The 15,835-nt window shown below is 40.9% G+C and overlaps 1 protein-coding gene across 1 annotated transcript; it reads right to left on the minus strand.

Moving 5' to 3' along the window:
* Positions 1-6,145: 6,145 nt before the first annotated feature.
* LOC115259047 (uncharacterized) lies at positions 6,146-7,670 on the minus strand. The gene is made up of 4 exons (XM_029859553.2): positions 7,530-7,670; positions 7,276-7,467; positions 7,067-7,202; positions 6,146-7,009 (listed from the first exon to the last, which is right to left on the minus strand). Exons 1-4 carry the CDS (start codon positions 7,620-7,622, stop codon positions 6,897-6,899), a joined length of 534 nt encoding a protein of 177 aa, XP_029715413.1. The 5' UTR covers positions 7,623-7,670; the 3' UTR covers positions 6,146-6,896.
* Between the last annotated feature and the right edge of the window lie 8,165 nt (positions 7,671-15,835).

Raw genomic sequence — 15,835 nt, forward strand, 5'->3', positions numbered from 1 at the left:
ATGTAGCTCTCTTGTCAGAGACATGGACTAGTGCGGCACAGGAAACCACCAACAAGTACCGAATCGCTGGATGCCACCTTGTTGCCAATTCAAGACACGATGGTTACGGGGGAACGGCGATCCTTTTGAAGAATGAGCATAGCTATACCAGAGTAAATCTACCTGCCCTATCCGATAAAACACAAGCTGTAGCAATTTCGGTGTTATCGCTGAACTTAGTCCTCTTTTCCGTGTACGTCAGCCCTTCAATCAGCTTATCCGACTTCAAGGAAGACATGCAAGTTCTGTTTGATACTACACATCGGTTTGACAGAGTAATCGTTGGAGGGGATTTCAATGCCCACCATGGAGACTGGGGAGACTGGAATGTCGATAGAAAAGGTGAAATACTAGCTGATATGATCAACGACTCGAACAGCCTTCTGTTGAATGATGGATCTATGACGTTTGTTCCGCTAAGGTTAGGATGTAGGTCTTCGGCGATAGATCTTAGCATGTGCTCTTCACAGATGCTGTCACACGTTCAGTGGCGGACGCTGGCATATGGCATTGGCAGTCACCACGTAGCAATTGAAATTACAATCAACAACGGTAAGATTGAGCGACCAAAGTACTGTTACGACAATAAGAAAATAGCATCTTCGATAGCAAGCTTGGAACCAACTGAAATACACAATGTAGAGGACTTGAAATCAGCGATAAAGAAAATACGGAAGTGCAACAGGAAGAAAGACACTAAAACGCCCAAGTTTTGGTGGTCGAACTCGGTGGACCAGGCTTGGAAAGAGAAGACAGAAGCGAGACGGGCTTTCAACAGGGAGTCCAGTTTGCAGAATCTCATCCAGTTCAAACGCAAAGCAGCTATTTTTCAAAATCGAAAACGTGTGGAAATCCGAAAGAAGTTCGACGAATTTGCAGAGGAGATTGGTCCACATACCAGTGCCAACGAGTTGTGGAACAAAATCGGTAGGCTCATCGGAAAGAAGATAAGGACCGCAGAGAATAACCCCATGTTAGATGATTTGAATGCAGCGAATTCATTCTTGGATAAACACTTCGGGCCACATGATCCGGAAGACTGGATCGATCCAATACCAGTAGCGTCATACAATTTGCTGGACTCGTCGAAATGGGAAGAAATTATCCAGAAGAAGAAACGAAGATCGGCTCCAGGGGAGGACGGTATTTCATATGAAGTACTACGTCAACTAAGTCCAAGAGTAGCGGAAAACGTGATCGAAGATTTAAATCGAATGTGGATTCGGGGTACCCTAACTGAGGAGCTCAAGACCATCAAAGTTGTAGCAATACCAAAGCCAGGTAGAGATCAATCAACGGTAGAAGGGAAAAGACCGATTTCACTGGTACCTACCATGACCAAGGTAATGAATACAGCTGTATTAGACATGCTACAAAATCACCTTTACCAGAACAACATCCTGCCAGAGAGGTCATTCGGGTTTCGGCGAGGAAACTCAACATCTACTGCAATTTCATTTGTCATAAATGAAATAAAAAGAAACAAACGAGAAAACAAACTGACTGCATTAATATGCGTAGATTTGTCGAACGCGTTTAATGCTGTTCGCACAGACACTTTGCTAGAAACTTTAGCTAGCATAGGAACATCCGTTGAGGTCGTAACGTGGATATCTTCTTTTCTAAAGAACAGGAAGATTGTTCTACACCAGCGTCATGGGGTGATCTCGCGAAGAGTTTCGAACGGGCTGCCACAAGGAGATGTCTTGTCTCCAACACTATTTAACGTGTACACTACTGTGTTGCACGACATACGCGTAGAAGGAATCACATTGGTTCAGTATGCTGATGATTTCGAAACAATTGTTACGGCGAACAACTGGGAAGCTTTGAATGTTAGAGCACAGGAATATATGGATAAGTTTGTGGCAGAATGCGAAAAACTAAATTTGGCAATAAACTCCGAAAAATCGAGCGTGATGGTGATGAGTGTGAGCTATAGAACTTTAAATGTGAAAATTAGGGACAATGCGATAGAATCGGTAATTAAACAACGGTACCTTGGGATCACTATAGACCGGTCCTTAACCTTTGGAGCTCATATCAGACTAGTGCGGGAGAAAGTTCAGGAGAGATTATGCATGCTGAAAGTTCTTAATGGCGCCAAAAAAGGAGCACATCCAGATACGATGCTAAAAGTATACCAATCCCTCATCCGGAGTACTATGGAGTATGGCTGCTCCGCCCACAACAATGCCAGCAAAACATCAAGGAGAATGCTAGAAGTGATAAATAATCAAAGCTTGAGGAAAGCCACTGGTAGTACAAAATCTACGCCACTAAATACGCTTTCTGCGATTAGTGGACAACCACCAATAGAATTTCGACAGGAGATGGTCACTTGCCGTGAAATTGCTCGTTGTTTATCAAGAGGAAACGTTCTTGGCAAACAATTGAGTAATATTTTGGTTGAAGAAGAAACACATCTAGAAAAATACTCGTATATGGAACAACTCTACTTCCACAACAAAGCTTCGTTCGACATGTTGATGCAGAATGAACGGATTATAGATGTTGACCAAGTCGAAATAAATGCGTATCTAGGTGAAAAAATGCTCAAGAAGGATCAACTTAGCCAACTGAAGCTGAAACAACATACCCTCGGCTTGATCAACGGAAAATACAAAGGTAGGGGCAGGATATGGACAGACGCTTCCAAAGACAGAGGCAAATGTGGAATTGGAATATTTGTAGAAGGTCAAAGAAGGCGATACTATTATCGATTACAACACAACACTAGTATTACATCAGCGGAACTCACGGCGATTTGGGTGGCTATGCAAATAGTCGAAGAAGGTCAGCTGCTACACTACGTAGTACTAACAGACTCTAGATCATCTTGTCAAATGCTGGAAAGTGGGATAGACACTGGCGAAGGAGAAACAGTGATTGCGGAGATATTACGAATAGCGAAGAGTTGGAGAGTATCCATACAATGGGTACCCAGCCACATTCAAGTGTCCGGCAATGACGTAGCAGATATGTTGGCAAAAGAGGGAACAAAAGATGGTGCACCGGTTTTCGAAAACAAGCTGTTACTTAAGGACCTTTTCCTGGAATTCACCAAACAACTAGAGGACAGAACAAAACGATGGTATGAGGAAGCGTCTCAGGAGAAGGGAAAGAAGTTCTACGCAATACAACCTACGTGGAACGCACAGCCGTGGTTCACAAAAGCTGATCTGAAAGGAAAAGACGTTCGACTGCTAAATCGGCTTATGTCAGGACATGATTACTCAAAATACTGGTTGGCTAAAATGAAACTTAAAGATGACCCAAATTGCGACCTGTGTGATGAACACGAAACTGCCGAGCACGTTATATTACACTGTCCCCGTTTTGGTATGCAACGACAACAATACAGTTTTGATTGTCGTTACGCTAATTTAGAAGAAATCTTTAAAACTGGTAACAAAAAGCTATTCGAAGAAGTTGCAAACTTTGTGAAAGAGATGAAATTGGACCTATGAAACACAACGAAGGCATCAACAACACAAAACAACTGGGCATATAGTCTTGTAACTGGCCCAACCCGCTGAGCCGTCAGCAGATGGCTCAAAACAGAAAGAAGAAGAAGAAGAAGAATAGAAACCCTGATTTTTTAGGGGTTAGGTCCTTTAAAAGGGCGTAACTCAAAATTTTGTCTACCGATTTTATTTTAAATTTGTCCAGAGGCGTAAAAATGATAATGAAAGAGTATGGCGTTTCAGGTTTTGATGACAGAAGCATGCTTCTGTAATGAAATATGATGATTTTCAATAGCAAGCCTGATTTTTTAGAGGCCCTTTAAAAGGGCGTAACTCGAAATTTCGTCTAACGATTTTTTTTTTAATTTTGTCCAGAGGTTTAGGAATGATAAAGAAAGAGAATGGCGTTTCAGGTTTTGATGGTATATTTTTTTTTTTGATAATAACGGTAAATGAAGCACCGTGCGGGTATCTACCGATCGGGCTTTATGAGACACAGGGTAGAGGGTCATGGTAGATGGTAGGGTAACGGGTAGGATAAAGGGTGGAGCAGACGGTCGGGTAGAGGGTTTTGGTGAAGGATAGAGTAGAGGGAGTGGAGTAGAAGGTTAGGGTAGAGAATAGGGTAGACGGTAGGGAGAAGGGTAGAATAGAGAGTAGGTTTGAGGGTAGGAAAAATGTTAGGGTAGAGAGTAGGGTACGATTAAGCACAATATAGACTAGAGGGTACGGCAAAGGATAGGGCAGTGTTTATGGTAGAGGATAGTTAAGAGGGTAGGGTTGAAAGGTTATGATAGAGCGTAGGATAGAGGGTTGGAATAGAGGGCAAAGAAGACAGTATGGTAAAGGCTAGAGAGTAGTGTGAAGAATTGAGATGAGATTAGATGAGCTGAGGTTTTTTTGGAGATACCTTCAGGAATTCTTTTCAGGATTTCTTCAGGCATTCCTTTCGAGAATCTTCCCAGGTTTATTCCCGGGATTCCTTCAGATATTGCTTCCGAGATTGCTATATGGATTGCTCCGGAGTTCTCTTCAGGGATTTTTGCAGTGGTTGCTTTGGAAAATCCTGAAAGGATTCTGTTAGTTATTCTTTTCTGCATTCTTTCAGGGATTTGTGCTGGAATTCCTCCAAAGATTCCTTCCAGGATTCCTGCTGTTATTCGTTAAGAGATTCCTCCCGAAAAAAAAAAATATGAAAAAATATATGTTTCTTCCGAGATTGTTTTCAGGCAATCCTAGATCATAGAGACATCTTCTATGGTTCTTGCAGGAATGCCTGGTCAGCTTCTGGCCGGCATGCCTGTCATGATCTCTCTGATGTTTTTCAATATGTTTCAGTATTGTTTTCCCTAATAAGTACGATTCGTCACAATTGGTGTTGGCACAAAATTTTGTCTCAATATTTCGTGTCCATAGTATCAAAAGCAAGTAACATATTATATTGGTTCACCAGTCCTCTTAATTTCGAGGTGACGCAAGATATCTTTGGTTCCATAAGGCTTTCTCTAAATTCCTATTAAGAATTTTCAAGGTCTCACCATTCCTCCAAACTGTGAGGTGGCACAATTCTGTGAATATGTGTTTTGTGTATGCTCATGGTTATATAGATTGCAACGCTTACCAAAGTAAATCCTGATTTATGTAACTACCTCTGCCCATAACTGCATAATTGTAACATTTGCAATTTTGCCAATATTGAGTTAATACTGGGGATCATCTCCTAATCATCACTATTTTCATCTACCCAAATGAACTTTATAAGTATGTTCTTTAAAATGTGAAACAAATACCAAGTCGCATTGTCCCATTATCTAATATCCATGAACGTAATCGCATAACAGTCACACTGGAAATACTTACTGGCCTCATAGCGTACCATCAATCATATTTTAGTCTGATTATTTTTTTGACTGTTCATCCAGAATACAAGAAGAGCTGTAGAAAATTTCATTGCAATAGGATTAATTTTTAATTATTGTCAAATTTTTTAAATTTCGTTTCGTCTCCATACTACCGCATGTTGCAACTTTAAACTCCATTTTCTCCCATGCCTACTTTTGTCAAATGTGACTGTTATGCAGTTATAGGCAGCAATCCCTCCCAACTAACAAAAACTCCTTCCCGTGACAACTGTGGAGGGCACAGTAGTATATACAACCTCTGATAGCAACGGTTGTCCTTCCCTTCCCCGGTTGACCGTAAGGACGTGGCCGGCGCCGTTATTGACCTATTAAAATTTGAGTTCACGGAACGTGTACATTGAAGAAGGTGTGCTAATCCCAAGCCCTATCTATTGGTTCTCTGTGCAATTCCGCTAGCTCTAGTCAATCACGAAGTAGCAACTACGAAGTGTACGGTCACCAGTGCTCATGCTCAGTTCGTCGCCAATTCTCCAGTAATTGAATATCTGGTCCCAACACATCAGCTGTTCATCGACTTTAAGGCGGCATACGACAGATTTCTTGCACTCAAAGCTTATGTAAAGTCATGGACGAGAACGACTTCCCTGGAAAGCTTACCAGACGAGCAACCGAGAGCAACGATGGCCGGTTTGCTTGCAGAACTGCGGGAATATTTCGAAAGCAATCTGGTAAAGAACATGGACACACGGTGATACATTCAATGAACAACACCCTCGATTAAATTTTAACTTGTATTTCCTGTTCAGCAATATGGTAATTGTAAGATATTCAGCGTGATAGATGTTACTGGTTGTAGTTTTGTGTTGGTTGTTTTAGTGATACAAATTGCTGCTGTTGGTTTTATATAATAAATATGGGTACAACCCGTAGTAATAAACGGTTGCGCGTGGCGATTTGAATAGTAAATCCATTCTGCTCCATCAACCTGCTCTACGACAAGGCTACCTTTTGTTATTGTAAACCGTCCTTTTCACGTAAACTGGGATATACATCGATAGAAACAGTCTAAACCTATAGGGTGTATCTCAGCTCCATATGTGGAACTAAAAGACTTCCCATTTTGTGTGTATACATTCTAACAAGGATATGCCGTTCACTAAACGGTAATTTGTAGTAATAAATATTTGACAATCTATATTTACAATTGTTTTAACGTATCGATAGCGTTGAAGGATGAAAGCTCATGTACAAAAGATTTACGCAAGATACGATATAAGTAGTTAGGGAAAGCAGAAGCGGAGTTCAATAAATTAATATATGATCTTCTAGTTTGTGCCAGCAAGCTTCGATTGGATACATATATCGTCATGCCTGAACATCGTATATAGAACTAACTGAGAATCTTCGTAAAACCCGGTTCCTTGCTTGAATTGACGGATGGTACAAAACCAAAAAATTTTAAAAGCTGTGCTTAGATCAGACGAAAGTACACAAAGAGAGCTTAATTATCGTATTTGCCCAAGCCGGTTCAGGTTATCCTGGTTATCGTTATGGAGCCACTCTTGTAGTACTGGGGGATATTGATGATCTGGTTTGTTTGCTTGCCTCGGGATGGCTGCCGAAGTATATTGACTATTTTGCCTAGAAGTAAAATTGGTTGAATACAAAGGGCGTATTTACTCGCGTATTCGTCCTTACCAAGCACATTCAGCGTGTGGAAGTGTTTGTGTTTGAAATCGATGATCTGCCGCAGGTTCGTGTTGGCATTCCATCGTTTAGCGATCTCGTAGGAATTGATTGGGACCACTTCGGGTATGTCGGAGAATGGATCCAACTACAAAAAGCGAAAGATAAACGTTAGTGGAAAACCTTCAGTATTTAGCCAATGGAGCAAAAGTCAAACCTACCGGATAGTATTGTACTTCCAACGGTTCATCACAGCACGATTTTATGGCATCGATTAGCTTCCTGAAGTTGCAGTCGCGTTTCGACATATGCAGCAGGTACTGCGGGATGTTCATCTTACTCGTATCGACAGTGTACCTGTCGTTGAAGTATTGCCGCAAGACATCCAAGTTTGGTGCAACACCGATTCGTGTCTGCAAATGCAATGGAATAGAATTGATCAACTGAACACTATCAGAGGGTAATGAATACTTACCAAAGCTTCAATTATCGTCAATTCTCCACAATTCATGGTGTATATTGTCACAGTGTTGTCCGCACAAAGCTGTGTAAAATGTAGACAATCCATATACTTTTAGTTCAACGTCGCTTTGTATTAATAGAAAACCTAAATTATTTGCTTCTAAATTATTCATAACGACTACAATAACTCCTGACCTAAACTTTACTTTTGTTTGAAATGGATTCTTTTCGAGCAAGGTCTTGCTGCAAATCAGCATTTTGGAAAATGTTTGGTAAGGGTGTCGACTTAGTTTTGAAAATCAAATTCCCTAACTTTCCCTGACTTTCCAGTCTATTTCACTAAAAATTCCAGGTCATGTAAATCTAAGCTTAATAGTGTCTACCTATGATAAATGAAATTCTCTGAATTTCAGATTTTTCTAGGAGTGGAAAAATAGAAAAAAAAACAATAATGTGCACATTGACAATAAGGCATATTGACAGTTTTTCTTTAGATACGCTGTTCTGTAATTAACTTAAGTTTTAACATGTCCACCAAAAAAGTCCTGAATTTAGATAAAAATTCATTCAGAAGGCCAACTAAAAATTATTTTAAAAATAACGCAAAAATTACAAATAAGATAATCGATAGATAAAAGAATCACATCTTGATTTTGTTTTATTAGTTAGAGCCACCCCAGATGTTGAGATCCTGTGGCAGTATTTATCGCAAATTTGAAAAAAAAAGAATAGGGTAGAAGCTTCAGTTTTGGCCAGTCCGGAGTTTTGGCCATAGTGCGACATTGAGCCTGTTGTGATCTGAATCGGCGTAAATTTATTTTTTACTAGTAGATCCTAATACAATATGATGATTACAGCTGTATTTCAAAGCTTTTTACAATAATTGAGGGATATTTTATTTGAAAACAAGCTTTGAAAATGTTTTTTTTTTAATTATGAACAAAATATACACTTCTGGAGGTATTGAGGTATTCATACCTCAATAGTTGCATAACAACCATTCTTGTTTGGCCTCGTCAAAACTTACATCTGTAATTGTCGAATTTAATAAGAAGTTTTGCATTTGCTGCCAAAATTTAAAAAAATTCCTCAAAATCCATTCAGTACCTAAAACTGTAGTGCTGGAGGAAAAAGGAATAAATACGCTCTTTTAGTAACATTTACCTCATATCCTCATATTTACTTCCCAAATCGGAATATACGGACGGTGTAAAAACCACACATTTTGATTAAAAACTGGAAGAAAAAAATATTTCCTTAAAAAATCAGCTCCCATATATCTATTTTTGCCAGGGTGCTTCTAATTTGGCCACTCCCAAGGATGTTTTCACTCAGTTCAAAACTCGATCAGTAACCACTCTTTCCCCACTCAACCAACAGCCACAGCAATGGGCCTAGCATCACCTATACGATTGAAAACTGGCACAGTAACTCAAAATCTGAATGAATAATGAGTGATCTTGCACTGCTGTCATTTAAACAAGTGTTCATCATCGCATGTATTTGTTATGAACTGATAGAATCGTCTCTGCCAATCGGTAGTTCATTATCACTTTTCGATCCGATTGCGCCTTTCATGTTTTGTGTCTTGATCGAATCAATTTCTATCGCAGTCTGATAATTTTCGGAAGCTCAATTTGCAGCTATTTGGCGACTGATTTTCAAAATAATCACATTAATCAACTGGAAATGGTCCACTGCACGAATTTGTGCTGGCCTACTTACTCTCACGGGATATTTGACGTTTGAGCGGTGCCGACACCGCTCAAACGTCAAATTTCTTGTGAGAGTAAGCAGGCCAGCACCTTGGCCAGCACAAATTCGTGCAGTGGACCATACCTCATAATTAATCAGACAAACGCCGATTTTTAATCAAAATTGTCAACTTTGAGATAATATAACATAGTTTGCTTTGATGAATTCAACTCAAATTTTGACACGGTACAGTACCGTGCAACTACGAATATGCTGAATTTGCTGAAGGAACAAAATGTTTTATTATTTTTAGCGGTACCCCTTAGTATTGCATAAAGTTAGTATGTATTGCAGTAAGTCATTTGAACTGTAACCGATAAATCGTTTCACTTATGTTTGCTTCTAGTCATCTTAAAACGATTTCAGTCAACCAGAGCAACCATCTAATAGGAACAGTGAATCAAAATTCAACCATCGCGCAACAATAATGACAGTGTCGCAACCTGCATTTGTTGCGACATTCTACCGAATGCGACATAGGTTTGTCCCAACTTGAACAAAACAGGACAAAGTTCGTGCACCACGAGTTTAGAGATTTTTAAGGCGTGCATTGTGATTTTCGAGCGGTAACTTCGAGTCGATATACACTGCAATGCTGCTGAAGATGTATCATCAAAAAAGTTCGATTTTGGGTTGGTAATAATTGATTATTCACGAGTTGAAAAGTACGCAACAAATTCAGCTTCCGCCGCTCTGCAACAAAAATTTTCGAGATCATGTCATTATCTGTTGCCAGTTGGGATAAAGAGTAATCGCCACGCCTTCTTTGTTGCTTGTTTTGTGCCCCTTTTGTCTGACAATTCTCTTCACTGAATAGGAAGCGATTCCTTGCCATTTGAAAAAAAAAAATGTCACTCAAATGACTAGCTGAGCACGGAGCACAAACATTCCGCCACACTGAAAAAATATCGGAAGTCGGGTCAATTTTTACCGAATGCTGGGCCACTGCTGGACCCACATCGGATAACGGTTGGGTCTATGTTGGGTTTGACGTCATCAATGATAAACAAACCTTTAAACCTAAGAAACCAGAACATATTCTTGCTAGCTGGGGCAATTGAATGATATGTGCCGGTCGTTCGTCTCGTCAGTCGTCGGAGAACCCACTGCTGCTTGGGTTGGTGTAAATTTAATGATCAGAGGCCAGTCAATTACCCTGATTGTAAATGGAAAACGCTTGATTCGTTCGTGTGGAAAAGTGCACTAATTTATGATTCAGTATTTGGCTTCTGCGACGCATTCGGGATTCAAGTGGTTTCCTTTTGGGGAAGGAAATGCTGCTGATATATTAGAGGACAAATGGTGGACTTGTATGAACATGCAGTGAAAATCACTTAAATATTTAAACGAATATTTTTCACGCCTTTTATTACATTATTGGAAATCTAACTGGTTACACCTACACTAATGCAGAAATAGAGTGCTTTGGGTGCAACAAGAAGAAACGTGAAAAAAATGCCTGTCGATTGCTGCCTAATGCTACATCAACAAGAACTTTTGGAAGAAACTGATTCGATCAAAATGAACGCACTCAGCAATCTTCTGCGAAAATTATCGCCAAGTGATTGAGCGCCGCAATGTTTACAACCGACTTCGATCAATGCGTGAGAGGATCACGGCCTTGCTGCCCGACTGTCCATTCGGTTGGTGCGGCTGAATGAACTTAGCCATCAAACGTGTAAACTTGTTCATTTCCCGAGTGGCAGTGTATGTAGGCTGTACCAACACACCGATCGAAACGGTTGTTTCAAACAGAAAGAAAATATCAGTTTCTCTCACTGGTTCTCTCGGAACTCAAAAACACTACACCAAGTTAAGAACCTTCCCCGGCCCCAAACTCACTTACACACAAAATTTCACACCGATCGGTTCAGTAGTTTCCGAATGCATAGTGGTCAGACAGACAGACAGACAGACAGACAGACAGACAGACGGAAATCCATTTTTATATATATAGATTACATCTCTATCTCTATCTCTATCTCTTCGGGTTAGAAAATACGCACATCTTCTCATCGGAATCTGCGTCGGATGACGATAATTTTGAAACTTGTCGGAACGAACTTCGCGAGACATTTTTCTAAATGTGCGAAACTAAGCTTTACTTGCTGCGTAGAAAACTCGGCTCAAACATGTACGTGTTAAAACAGCAAAACTCGCTGAATCACTATGATTATGCGGGTATACATTTCTTCAAATATTAGTTTCGAAACGATCGGCCGAATCAAAAACTAAAGGTGCGGTTATGAGCAATCGTAACTATTTTTAAGAGAAAATCAATACATTTTCGATATGCATGATCCTAAAATTGGCGAAGAAGCGAAAACTTTATTCATAAAATACTTAAGCAAAGCTTGTCAATTTAAACCTATTATTTTTCTGCGTTTGTATTGTCACTCTATCACAATTCTATGTCAGACAATTTGTTGTGTTATTCGTGTAACGATCTATGATATTTATTGGTTGAAAATTTCAAATATTTGATGCAAACTAAAATAAATTCCTACCTATACAAAACAAGAAAATCATTCTCTAGAAACTATATACCTGGCAACAAATCCATACTCATGTTCTTTCGTCTCCTCTTTACGCTACCCAGAGAGCTAAACGCGAGAGAGCGCACGAGCCTACGGATAGAGACCGTACTTTGCGTGTCTCTATATTCTAAGCCCTGCTACGAACCGTACGTAAACTTTTCGCTTTCGAGCCCTACTTAGCAGCGACCGGTGCGGTTCGCTTCTTTGTTCGGGGCTCTACTTAACGTTAAAACGCTTGATTGAGCCCATGAGTGGGCTTGGTCTTAATGATGTTTAACAAATAAAATTTCGGTAAATAAAATCGGTAGTTTCTACAACAAAATTTATTTCAGTGCATACATTTAATGTATGCACTGAAATAAATTTTGTTGTGGAAACTACCGATTCCATAGTAAAATTACTAACCGTACCTATGATTCTCAACCGACAACAATTTCCAGTTAATTCCACTAAAACACTGTCAACTTAACTAGCAGTGCAGTTAACATAACCAAAAATAATCTTAATTTAACAAATGAGCATTGTATTTTTAACCATACTGTGTTGTAAAATGCGTGTCCTGGAAAAATTAACAATGTTTTGTTGTTGAGACGACCATGCTTTTAGTTGAATTTACTACAATGCATTGTAATTTCAAGCATATTTCAGTTACCTTAACAGATTTTGTTGTCGGTTGAGAATCATAGGTACGGTTAGTAATTTTACTATGGAATCGGTAGTTTCCACACCAAAATTTATTTCAGTGTGTATGGCTTGGCAAAACCAGTGTCGTTCCCCCCGTACTTATATTGGCGTAATGGCTAATGTTTACACAAAATGCATTCAATATTAGCGCATAGTATCAAATTGAAGCATTATTTGTGATACTTTTTATAATTTGGGACTTTAAGGTATGCTTCTGTTATGAAATGTGATGGTTTTCAATAGAAACCCTCATTCGAGTACGACGCGTCGAAGCGAGTGATTGTTGGAAGTGTCTCGGCTCGGAAAAAGCAAAAAATCGGTGCAAATTACGTGAAATAGCTGGAAATTTTCGGTGAATATCGAGAGTTAAGTGAAGTGACGTTGGGTGAAAACATTTTTGATTGAGGATATTACGAAAAGAACGGAAAAAATCAGTGAGTTGAGTGAAAACAGAAAGTGAGGTTAGCGTCACGATGGGAGCGGAAGACGATCCACCGGACGGTGGAGGTAGAGCAGCTTGGAACCAAGTGGACTGGGCACAAGACATGGATGCGGAAGCTGGCGCAAGCAACAAGAATCAGCACGACGATGACAAACCCAAGCGAGAAAACATGATCTACACTCACCAAGACGCAGCTCCGTACAGAGTTTACTTCGAATTGCGGAACGACGAAAACGGAACGAAGAAAATCAACAAGTTCGGACTCGGATCAACACTGCGCAGCAACGACACGTACAAACGTCACATCGTCGACATGAAGTACGCAGGAAGGCAGAAAATCCTAGTATTTCTGAACAGCTACGTGAAAGCAAATCAACTGGTGAAAAACATCAACGAATCGAACAGCATCTACCGAGCATACGTGCCAAAGCACCTGGTGTGCATCACAGGAGTGCTAGCGGGAATCCCCGCTGAAATCCCGATCGAGCAAATCGAAGAAGATTTGGAATGTGAAGTGCCGATCGTTGGGGTTCGGCGCCTCACACGGTTCATCGATGGAGCAAAGATACCAACCAACCGCGTCAGTGTTACGTTCAGAGCAGACAGTCTACCAGAACGGGTCAGATTGTTTTGCTGCTCTAGCCGCGTTCAACCGTTTGTGCAAAAGGTGGTGATCTGCCTGAATTGCCTACGCACGAACCATCGCACTGCGAACTGCCGAAGTGCAAAGCGCTGCCAGCGATGCGCAGAACGACACGAGGACAACAAAGAGTACGAAAGATGTCAAAAAGGTAAGAAGTGCGCCAACTGCAGAAGCACGGACCACACTACAACAGATCCGAACTGTCCCGAAATCAAACGTCAGGACAAAATCAAGAAGCTTATGGCAAAGAGGAATCTCACATACGCAGAAGCGAAAGAGCAAGTTCCAATCGCAAGTCAAAACGTGTACGAAGCCCTGTACGATGCTGAAGAATTCCCGACTCCGGCAGAAACATTTGCGGACATGGCAAAAGGCAGCTTCCGCTGGAAGGATCCATTGCGAGAGCAGTGGCTGCTGGCCAACAACGAAAGGAAGAAACTACAAGCTGCGGTGAACATGGGGAAACCAGACAAACAAAACAAGAAGAGGAAAACAACAAACGCGGACAGAACAACTGAAAGGCGAAATCTCATTGTTGGAAACGAAGCAGAAGAAGCTAGCAACGGAGTAGCTCTTAACAACAATCAACGTGTGGACGAAAAGGAGCGCTTGGAAAGTCTTTCCAAGCAGATCATGGATCGGGTACAGAAGGAGCAACAGAACCTGCTGATGACGTTCTACGCGGACTTCATCGCTCAACTGGATAACGACGAAAACACCAAGCAGAAGTTCAAGATGTGCACCAATAGGCACTTCAATTTCGCAAAGTCAGTTATACACCACACCGACACCAAGTAAGGTAAGCACTTCTTTATTACATAGCTGTAACCAGAAAAAAAAAAGATAAATAAATAAAATTAGCTTTTACCTCATACCAAGTAAAATTCGGGGAGTTCAAGAAATCAATAAAAGTACTACAGTGTAACGTGCAGAGTTTTGATAAAAATAAGGCAGAAATCCACAGGGTTCTATTCGGTGAAGGCTTCGATGTAGCTCTCTTGTCAGAGACATGGACTAGTGCGGCACAGGAAACCACCAACAAGTACCGAATCGCTGGATGCCACCTTGTTGCCAATTCAAGACACGATGGTTACGGGGGAACGGCGATCCTTTTGAAGAATGAGCATAGCTATACCAGAGTAAATCTACCTGCCCTATCCGATAAAACACAAGCTGTAGCAATTTCGGTGTTATCGCTGAACTTAGTCCTCTTTTCCGTGTACGTCAGCCCTTCAATCAGCTTATCCGACTTCAAGGAAGACATGCAAGTTCTGTTTGATACTACACATCGGTTTGACAGAGTAATCGTTGGAGGGGATTTCAATGCCCACCATGGAGACTGGGGAGACTGGAATGTCGATAGAAAAGGTGAAATACTAGCTGATATGATCAACGACTCGAACAGCCTTCTGTTGAATGATGGATCTATGACGTTTGTTCCGCTAAGGTTAGGATGTAGGTCTTCGGCGATAGATCTTAGCATGTGCTCTTCACAGATGCTGTCACACGTTCAGTGGCGGACGCTGGCATATGGCATTGGCAGTCACCACGTAGCAATTGAAATTACAATCAACAACGGTAAGATTGAGCGACCAAAGTACTGTTACGACAATAAGAAAATAGCATCTTCGATAGCAAGCTTGGAACCAACTGAAATACACAATGTAGAGGACTTGAAATCAGCGATAAAGAAAATACGGAAGTGCAACAGGAAGAAAGACACTAAAACGCCCAAGTTTTGGTGGTCGAACTCGGTGGACCAGGCTTGGAAAGAGAAGACAGAAGCGAGACGGGCTTTCAACAGGGAGTCCAGTTTGCAGAATCTCATCCAGTTCAAACGCAAAGCAGCTATTTTTCAAAATCGAAAACGTGTGGAAATCCGAAAGAAGTTCGACGAATTTGCAGAGGAGATTGGTCCACATACCAGTGCCAACGAGTTGTGGAACAAAATCGGTAGGCTCATCGGAAAGAAGATAAGGACCGCAGAGAATAACCCCATGTTAGATGATTTGAATGCAGCGAATTCATTCTTGGATAAACACTTCGGGCCACATGATCCGGAAGACTGGATCGATCCAATACCAGTAGCGTCATACAATTTGCTGGACTCGTCGAAATGGGAAGAAATTATCCAGAAGAAGAAACGAAGATCGGCTCCAGGGGAGGACGGTATTTCATATGAAGTACTAAGTCAACTAAGTCCAAGAGTAGCGGAAAACGTGATCGAAGATTTAAATCGAATGTGGATTCGGGGTACC

Source organism: Aedes albopictus, chromosome 2, assembly GCF_035046485.1.
Source record: "Aedes albopictus strain Foshan chromosome 2, AalbF5, whole genome shotgun sequence".
Lineage (NCBI taxonomy): Eukaryota > Metazoa > Arthropoda > Insecta > Diptera > Culicidae > Aedes > Aedes albopictus.

Bases quoted from the DNA above. Each gene is read 5' to 3' on its own strand.
- LOC115259047 (XM_029859553.2), bottom strand. From the start codon at position 7,622: ATGGATTGTCTACATTTTACACAGCTTTGTGCGGACAACACTGTGACA. The intron at 7,203-7,275 runs GTAGGTTTGACT...CGCTTTTTGTAG, and splicing joins TGGAAGTACAATACTATCCG to TTGGATCCATTCTCCGACAT. The intron at 7,010-7,066 runs GTAAGGACGAAT...TTTTACTTCTAG, and splicing joins CCACACGCTGAATGTGCTTG to GCAAAATAGTCAATATACTT.